Source organism: Formica exsecta, unplaced genomic scaffold (assembly GCF_003651465.1).
Source record: "Formica exsecta isolate Colony F162 unplaced genomic scaffold, ASM365146v1 scaffold72, whole genome shotgun sequence".
Lineage (NCBI taxonomy): Eukaryota > Metazoa > Arthropoda > Insecta > Hymenoptera > Formicidae > Formica > Formica exsecta.
The window spans coordinates 4,207,165-4,217,365 of NW_021853485.1; the positions used below are offsets into that span (position 1 = coordinate 4,207,165).

Sequence of the window (10,201 nt, forward strand, 5' to 3'; positions counted from 1 at the left end):
ACTATCATATCTCTCTTTTTTTCGAATCTATTAAATCTCAATAAAATATTAAACTAAATAACGAAAGATTACTGATAACGATTTTAAAAATATTAGTATATTTAATATTTTAATGTTCAAATAATTCCACTTGGTAAATTGGTTGGTAAAACATAAATATGTATTTTTTATTGGTGCTGAGGATTTTCCTGATAACAAAAGTCGATTATTACGCATACAATATTGAGATTAAAATAAAGTACTCGACGTAATCTTAATTATTGAGTCATTTAGATTACAAGGAATTTTAAAGTACGGTCGAATTAAATGGTATAATCAAAACCGACATTTAATCTTTTTTCCACGCGGACAGAGGCGTCGGCCCGACCTGGGTGGTCCCCGTCCTACGCAAACAGAGCGTACGTAGAGCCCGAGTCGTACATCCTACGGACGACCAGGTATAACTCCCTCTCCCTTCCCTTGGGTTCGCAGCGTCCGGAAAATTTACTGACTTTTGGATTTCTCACAGGAGTGTGCTCGACACAATAGCCAAGTCCTGCCGCTGTGACGATTCGTCTTACTAAATTCGTAGACCACCATTTTAGCCCACGTTTGTGGCTTACTCCGGGTCTTTACGACCGTTTAACAGCCCCCGAAATCGAACGAATCGTAACTAGGTATCCTACGGAGTGCCCTTGAAGTCTCAATCTATCTATCTAGAATCTATCTATCTAGAACGTCTTCATCCGTGAAACGTTGATCGTCATGAATTCTAATCGTCTCGATTATATCTTCGTATTATCCGAGACTCGATCACTGATAACAGCGTTATTTTAATGTGATTGCGTATATCTTGACTCTCGAAATGCACATAAATCGTGAGATTCTAAGTGAGAGTGTTTAAGCCGGTGCAACATTTTAAGTATATCGTTCGTAGCACTCTCGAAATTGGGATCGCAACAGCGGGGTTTCGACTCTTACTCAAATTCTCTCCGGACGATCGTCCGGACTTATCGATTGTGAGATTACATATTCTCACGCGTTTTTCTCTTCGAGGATGTGCGCCTGGAATTATGTGACGCGACATGCATCCGTGAATCGACGAGAAACCACAGGCGGTTCCACAGGCGAGCGCGCTCGCTCGCTCCCTGATTCAGCCGCTATCTCGCTCCCGCACTCATTAAGCCGATACACCGGCGTCGGCGAAGATCAAAGCCCGTCTCCTACGGAGGACCGCTTAATACCGGGTGGCGAGTTAAGAGTGTCGTAAAAATTATTAACGGTTCCTCGGCGCGCGCGTTTGCCTTATCGCCGATCGACGGGGCGACCGCGGGGTGCATTCGTCAAAGAGGACACAATACGCAAAGATCCGCCTTTCTTTTCCCTTCGTCCTTTTTCTTCATCCTCCTCCTTTCCTTCTTCTTACCGAGCAAATGAAGAGAGTATCTAGTATTTTTTTCTTCTTTTTTTTTTTTTATATTAGAAACAAAAACCGGCCGCACTTGAATAAAATCTCTCGATATCGAAGGATATTAACATTCGCATATACGTGAAATCATTTTTTAATCAAAATAAAAATATTTATATACAAATAATGTTTATAGAAACATTTATTATGCGGAATATGAAATGAATATAAAAATTCATTTTCTTTTTCTCTAATCTATCAGTCAATATCTATTTATAATATTTTGTTTCTATTGTAATTTTGATAAAAAAAATGGAAAAGGAGCCTTCCTGATAGAGAAACTATTATACAAGCAATATATAAAATTATATAAGAAATATTTGTATAAACTTGTACAAATAAAAATCTCTTGAAAAGCTGCAGTTTTGAAGTTACAATCGAGAGGTCGAGAGATTGTCGATAGGTATATTTTAAATTAATATTTCTTAATATTGGGAGGGATTTTTTTAAAATTACACACACATCACATTCGTATGTACGCGCGAGTATGGAGCAGTGTGATGCTTGATGAAGTCGTTACGCAGATATTATGACGACAATTTAATACGTTAATCGTGCCAAGCAACGCGCCTCCGCAGCCCGCCGGAAACGGCCGGCCTTCACTCCCACGCATTTAGATGTTGCATCCCCGACGAGAAAAATGTCGAGAGCAAATGTGCACCAATGCAACATTCCGTTGAAAAGACAGTTTAACTCGTTTGTGATCCTAAGTGATTTACAGTTATAGTTTGATAATGTACAAGAGATGAAATCTGGTTGAGAGGAAAATAGTCGCGATAAAGATGAGCATGAGAAAAGGTTTCTCTTTTTCGCATTATAAACAATTCAAAATAAACAAATTATATATATTTTTGTTTCTTGTTTTCTGCTTATATCTATTTGTATGTTGCAATTTATCGCACGATTTATTAAGTCGTGTTACGATGTTACTCGGGTTGAGAATCGAATGACCACATTTAGTGCCGAATATGGGCGATGTATTATGAATATAAATACGAATTTTCGGCGGCATCCTAATTCTCTTTTCTTCGAATCAACATGCACGTAAACAAACAAACACGGCACGCGCGTAAACAAAGCGCGGAACAAGGTGACAGATGCGGAGAGACGGAAAAGAAAATACGAGCACCGCGCATATTTACTCTCACAGTGATGTCTAAATAATTTTACGGATCAAGCATGGTAATAATTTATTCCAATAGGATATATTGACGAGAAAAATTCTTTATTGATCGACAATTATTCGTATTAACATTCTTCCGATGAACCTCTGTATTCTTATGTATTTTTTATTATCTCTATGCTTCCAGTTATGCCATAATCTCGCATGATTTACGGGTGTGCGAATTAAAAAATTTAAAATTTAAATTTAAAATAAAACTAAAATTTAAACTAAAAATTTAACTTAAAAATTTTTTAGATTTATTTCTATGTAGCTGCTTGTAGCTGCTGTAAGTAAATCGGGACCAGACGTCAAACTAAGTGAAATGTTATTTTAACTATCTGTAAAATCATTTCATTTGTACTCGCCTTTCCCGTTACGATAAAATTAGAAATTACGTGAAGCGAGAAAGATTTGGCACGCGATTTTCTGTATTTTTCTTTCAAATTTTAGATTGGTGTCCTGTTTTCGAAATGCCTGGGCATTATTCCGTATATCGAGATAATTAAAGAATATTGATTTTCTGACATAAAAAAATCTGCTATTTGCGAGATTTTGTATCGCGATCTCCTGTCAGTCGGCAATTACACGAATATGCGTGTATATGTATAGATATTGTGTTTTATATACACATAAAATATTTTGTATACCCTTTTTAAATAAAATTTACGAAAAAAAATTCAAAGATTTCGTCCGTCTATGCACCACTGTGCGCCGTGTCGATTCGCGCGTAGCGCAGCTGTATGTATCATCATGTGTGTGCGTGCGTGCGTGTATGCGTACGTCGCGCGTTTCGGTGTGTGGGTAATGTTTTTGCTCCGAGGAAAAATGGGAACGCGTGTGTGGTCTAGAGTCGGCTCCCCTCGCGCTAGTCCCTGGGTATCCTAGCAACGGGGAACGCCAAACGCCTCCGCCAATCGTCTCCGAGTCTCCGACACTTCGGTCCATCTCGGCTCCGCTCGGCCCCGACGTCATCTCCGCGCGCAGTAACGCATCGATCCGTCCGTGGACCGACGACGTAAAAGACCTTTCCCGATCCTCGATCGATCGATCGAATATGATCGGCGTGATGTAAATCGATAAATCTTTCAATATTACGCGATTAAAAATAATTTTAACTTTTGGCAAAACGCGCGGATACAGATAATAAATCTGTCGTTAGAAATCTTGATATATCGAACGTACGGGGTCCATGGACCGCGTACGAGCCTGAATGTTTGCGCAGCCCGATCGAGCGCCGTTCTGGGGAAGGGGAGGGGAGGCCGTCAACTATGGCCGGCGCGGCAGGCAGGCCAGGAAAGAAATGTGGCAGCGCGTTTCGCTTAGTACCGACTTAGACTGCTCTAAGTGGCGGTCGTGTGGACGCCGGCGCCCGTCGTCGCACCATTACGCACGAATACGCATCACTAGGACGCACCAGGGGCCCGCGCAGAGGGCCCGTCGCACTCTGCGAGCGCGTTCGAACAGCGACGACGGCGGCAACAACGACAACGACGACGACGACGACGACGATAACGTTCGGTGTTGTGACAGTGTGACAACGAGCCGGGCCCGTGACGGGCCCCGCGGCTATCCGGCGGATTACGGCACGTGACGATCCGTACGCGGGAAAAAAATAAATACCGTCGCGAGATACGTTTTTTTCGCCCTGGCGTGTTCTCGATTCCGTCAGTGAGAGCGAGCGAGCAAGAGAAAGGAAGAGGGGGAGAGAAAGAGAGACGAGTGTTTATCACGGGTAACCTAAAAACCGATCTCGTCGGCGCAGATACATATATCGGTAGGACGCGCGCGCATGCGCATCGCGGCACGCTATCCTCGTGCGCGAATTTCGAGCGAGGCGCGGGGTCACGTGGTTATTGTACGAACCCGCGGACGGTGTTGGTGAACAAGTGCTCCCGAAAGGTGTTACGATTTCTCCAGTCAGTGAGTGCGAGGGTGAGCGTCCCGCGGGTCGTTTCGGTCCCACGCTCGAATTCGCGACACGTCGAGGTCGAAAGAGAGAGAAAAAGAAAGACAGCTCCGAAAAGAACACCGCGTCTCGATCTGGAACCAGATCGTTCGAGTCCCCCCTTAAAAAAAAAGAATCGATATTAAAACGTCAACGCGAAGTTATTTATTACCTCGAGGGTTGTCAGAGGAGACCTTTAACAAGCCGCACAACGAGATCCGTAACGAGAGATCGATGAGAAATTGAAGATCGGTCGATCGATCGGTCGGTCGGTGAGATCGAGGGAGACAGAAAGACGGATAGAGAGAGAGAGAAGAAGAGGGCGAAGGTGAACGAGTTCGTAAAATCGTAACCGCGCGTGGCGTGCGGGCGAATGCATGACAGATCATGGTTTCCGTGTCCGGCCCCATATCCACAGGGATCCTAGCGGAACGCCCTTCTGGATCGCAGGGCCCGCGGCAGAATGGTGGCGCGGAGGATGAGAAGGACGCCAAGGCGGCGGAAAACGCCAGGATCCGGCACGAATCGGATCTCTACGTCAGGCCCAGCTGGACGGACGCCGCGATAGCGTTGGATCAACTCGAAAAGGTGGGCATTTACATTGCATCGTTTCCCTTTATAATTCCTTTTCGACCTATCAGTCTTTCGTTCCATTTTTTCGGAAAAAAAAAACAAAATATATAATTTTTGATAATAAATTATCTTCTTTAATTTCTCTTTTCGGAATTTTTAATTAAATTATTAACTATATAATAAAAAAGTTTACTGTTATAGTTTACTATAAAATTTTTTAGTATTAAAATCTATCAAAAAATGAAAGCAATTATAGTTGTGTACTAAAGAATTGTATAAGTTGGAAAAATAAAAAATATATATACAAAAGAAAAAAATTATACACTATACTAAAAAAAAATAAAAAAAATGGAGCGGAAAGTACTTTCAAGTTCCCGATGTTTTTAAATTTTGACATTTGGAGATTCTTTTCAATCATATTTAAATGTGGTCAGGGTCTTTTCATGGTTAAAGAGAAGCGGGCATAAAGGGATTATATAAACATAACCACAAACAGATTGTGTGTTTATGAAACCGAGCCTTTATCCTTTCTTGTGCATACGACATTTGTCGCATAATAATCAGGATGTATGAATATGATAAATTATCTGTTTGAAATCTTTTCGATTTTAAGTATGTACGATACATCATAATCTGTAGATTGCAAGCGCCAAACAGATCTAACAATACGAATCAATTATCTAATTTCGTTATCATCTGAAAAATTTGAAAAAAAAAAAAAAAATTTTTAATCAAATTGTTCGAAATTATTTATAACTAACGCGCGTGCGAATTGCGTTATATAAAATAATTTCTTTTTGTTATTTCGTCTAAAATTTAGAAAAAAAGAAACAATATACAATAAGCTTAGTTCCGCCACATGTGGCGTGGAAAAAATGTACATCGTGTATAAAATTATCCTCGACGTTATTTACGCATGAAATACTACGTTAATGTTACGTTCTTCCGTGTAGATGCCGGGACGACTAATTAAGACGGTTAAATAATTTAGCGGTTCGCCGCGTCCGTGGAACGAGGCTCGTTCCGTGAGGTCTATTCTTTTACCCGGGCACACAACTAGATGTAGATAGATAATAGCGCGTCGCACACGCACATATAAACGAGGGATTCAGGGTTCTCCACGGATATACGTAGAGATAAGCGCATGAATTCGATGCAAATTATATTGGCCGTTCGCCGATAACGGCGCCGTTACTTCCTACCGGCGGCGCGTCGCGTTATCTCCGATCGCCGATTAACGAGGCGCACTTTGACGATCGAGAAATGGGTTTTAACGGCGGTTAGCGCTCCCGACCCTTATCGTCGGCGAAGGGCCTCTCGAAAAGCGGTATTACCGATGATGCCGCCGCAATCTGCTTGTGCCGCTGCGGCAAAATCATACTTCTCGAGACCACTCGCTCCCCTTCCCATCGCACCTCGATCTTGAATCATTTAATTTTATTACGGGAAACTACAGGGCGATCCGTTATTTGTGGTACAATCGCGAAAATGCATGATTTCATGTAAAAAAAAAAAAAAAAAAAAAAATATGTGGAATTTTACTTTTATCTGAAAAATAAAAAGGCAGTTGTTTGCAATAAAATTGATGAGAGAGAAAGAAATTCTCGTTATATATTAATATTAAAAACTGTCTCGTGTTGAAAATACCCCCTTGTCCTCAAAACATAAAAATTCCCGAGCTTAAAGTAATGTCATTGATTGTGATGACGACAATCACACCGATTTCTGAAATATCCTCACGCACGAAGTTGGGGGAAGCTCGCACTACGTTACGCATTAATAATTCGATACATACGCATACCAACAAACACGCCAGCTTCTCTGGAATTACGCGCTGACTAGCTGTGAGTTTTCACTACCCGGGTGGTCCCGAGATACGTTTTTCGAAGATTCCAAATCGAAGGATCGACTTCCTGCCGTGCGAATACGGCTCTGACGTGCCATCCCTAGCACATCTCTTCTGTAATCGAGAGGATTTAGTGGTATTTGTCACTCGTGGAAAGATCGGGGAAACCTCAGCTGAATGAAAATGTGCGTGGCACGTGAACGTTCTTTAACGCGCATGTAATTCTTTCGCAGATATATTTTCCTACTTTCCTTTATTCCGCGAAAGTCTTACATATTCAAGTTTGTTTTTGTGTGCACAGATACATCTTTTAATTTAATATCCGTCATCTTTAATTTCGATTACGCTACATTAAATCCCCGTTGATGCTATTTTCAATTGCGTTCGACGTATCCCGGCCGATGGTCCGAGAAACGCGCACCTATAATAAGAGGCGAAGCGGAGTAGCAGGCCTCGCGAATTTTTTGCTCGCGATAATCGCGCTGGGTGGCCGCACGAGCGATTTCTACATCGCGGATGTACCGGGTCGTTCCGTTGAAATTGGTTATGTCTTCATTAAAAACAGCTTTGCCATTATCGAATAGCAATAATATTTTATTACAAAATTATTAAAATACGCGCTATATTTATAATGATTTTTAAACAATATTTATGACATATTCACGCACGTAATTACTTTTTCTTTTTTACATTAAGAGATGTAAAAAAATTCGTAAATGATTATTAATATCCAAAGATTAACGAATCTTAATTAGAGATGGAAATATATTAATTAAATAGTATTTTATTCAGATAGATAGTGATTAAGTTTAATTTTTTAATTAAAATCTTGACTTTATACACTGAAAATTGTCCGACGATTTATTTTTGTCGAAAAATTCGGACTCTCTTTCAACTGCATCTTTCCAACTTTATCGTCTGACGTATTATCGTACGACCCGCGATAGAGCGAAAGGATTTTCGGAGATTCCTCGCGCGCGATTGCACAATCGAGAACGCGATCACCGATGGAGCGGAGAAGCGATGACAGTCGGGATGAGCGGCACAAAGAGACTAAAATTCGAGGTCGATGCTCCACTTTTCTTCTCGACGAGGCGGCTCTCGGCTGAAGAAGAGAATGAGCCTCTTCGTGCTTCGCGTTTATGCCGAATGAGTCAGTGAGTCAGTGGCCCCGGCCTCCACAAGGCGAACGTGCGCGTGTGCGCGTGAGTGAGTACGTGCGTGCGCGCGCGTGAGTGCATGCGTGGAGACGTATGCATACGGGGTCTGTTTCCTTCCCTTACTGTTTTTTTTTCTCCCTCCACAAAGAAGGGAGACTGACTCTCTCGCGAGGATTTATGTGCGGGATGATAATGGAACGTGATGAATTAGTTTCGTCGGGGAATATCGGAGGATACATGTACATGTGTGTGTATGAAAGTGTGGCATATGTTTCTTTGAAAATAATACTATCACTCTATTTTTATATCTTGATCGTGTACCTTAATCTTCTGTGAGTCGACTTAATTTAGAGCAGTTTGCTCGATAAGACACTTTTCTACGCAAACATTTGATATGATAGAATATTTTAATACGAAAAGAAAAAGGAAAATTCGATGAATTTATCGAAATCGAATTTTATCGTTTCTATTTTCTTAAATTGTATCTTTTAACAACAATCTTTTTAATGCTTTATATTATTCTTAAAAATTTCTCTCCAATGTATCACAGACATAAAAATTATTTAAAAAATTTTTCTGCTGTATCTGTGCAAAAATTATTTATTTGCGAATTTAGAAAAGTAATTGATGAGGGTATGATTGATATTTAAAATAACAAAATTATTTTTTAATTTTCCATGATACGAGAACTCTTTCGCATAGCGGATGTCGATCTTTGATTCGTATATCAGGAAGATGCGACAGTGCAATTTCGCTTTTAACGGAACGATTCACAAACGCGCTGATCGAAATTGATTTATTCTCATTGAGAATGTGCAACTCGATCGCGCCAGATCAACCTTGGCCTTGCGCCGCATGTGTATGCGTGTTTTCCTGCCCCCTCCCCCCAAATGTTTACAGAATACGCGGATCCGTTATCATCGTCACGTCACACATACGCGCGCGCCAGAGTTCATTTACTCCAATTTGTTTATGTTCACCAGAGACGATTCAGTCACGTGTACTGGCCTCGACCTGCTGCACCATCTCGCGTTCGCAGACGTCTACGTATGCGTGCGTACGTAGAAAGGACGTCGTTGTTATGGGTACAAGTTATTAGGCTCGTATGAAAAATATTTGTCTAATTAAGTCTTTTATTTCATTTTCAACGAAGTAATTGATTTCGGCTTCTGAAAAAGCATATTACGAGGTTCTCCAAAGAAGTGTTTATGATTACGAAATTATTATTAGAAAATTATTTTAACTATATTAATTATTAATTATTTAACTATAAATATAAATTCCTTTCGAAAAAAACATTACAAACGCATTCGACCGATACTAGTAGAAAATTATCGAAACCCTGAAATAATTCTATTAATTCCTATTTCTGGGAATTTTTTATGAAAATAGAAAAATTTATTTTTAACAAACATTTATTTTTGGATTCTCTCTCTCTCTCTCTCTCTCTCTCTCTCTCTCTTAATTATTGAAAAATAAAAAATGAACTTTTTTATTTGTAAAATAGAATTCGTAATAAAACTCCAACGGAGATATATATAGTGGGGTTATTGTCATTAATGACTTAATAGGATTTGGATACTCGATGACTCTAGCGATGCTTCCGAAGGAAGTCTCTATTGCTACTGACTGATCCAAGAGATGATAGCCCGTAAAGATCACGATCGAAGATAAACGTTGAATTCCAGCGGCACGAAATAGCGTACGGGCACACTATTCCGTAATCTGTGTCTTAATTTCTGGCAGCTTTGAAAGCGGCCATCGTCGGTGCGGCCCACAATAGCGGGCATTCACGCACGCGCGCCTGTGCTTGCGAGCGTACGTGTGTGAGATTAAAGGGCGCCGACACTACGTGTATGAGAGAGAAACTTCCAACACTAATAATACCTACGAGAGGGTGGAGACGTGCGGCGCGCGCACCGCCTTAAAGGCGACCCGTGGAAACTTGTCCACGTATAAGGTGTCCCAGAATCACCGAATGTCCCGCGTCATGATCGCCAAAAGGGAAATTAAACAAAAAAATTATATATATAAATATAATTTTTTTTAAATTGATTATAAAAAC

General features: G+C 40.7%; 1 protein-coding gene across 4 annotated transcripts in view; it reads left to right on the forward strand.

Annotated features, from left to right (window-relative positions):
- Nucleotides 1–3,904: 3,904 nt before the first annotated feature.
- The window catches only part of LOC115243445 (protein patched), a 36,020-nt gene continuing 29,723 nt past the window's right edge, over nt 3,905–10,201 (forward strand). For all 4 annotated transcript variants that reach the window (XM_029820462.1, XM_029820463.1, XM_029820464.1 and 1 more), the window contains exon 1: nt 3,905–5,145. In XM_029820462.1, the coding sequence (XP_029676322.1) occupies nt 4,945–5,145 (201 nt within the window). In that variant the 5' untranslated portion in view covers nt 3,905–4,944. The remainder of the gene's footprint in view (nt 5,146–10,201) is intronic.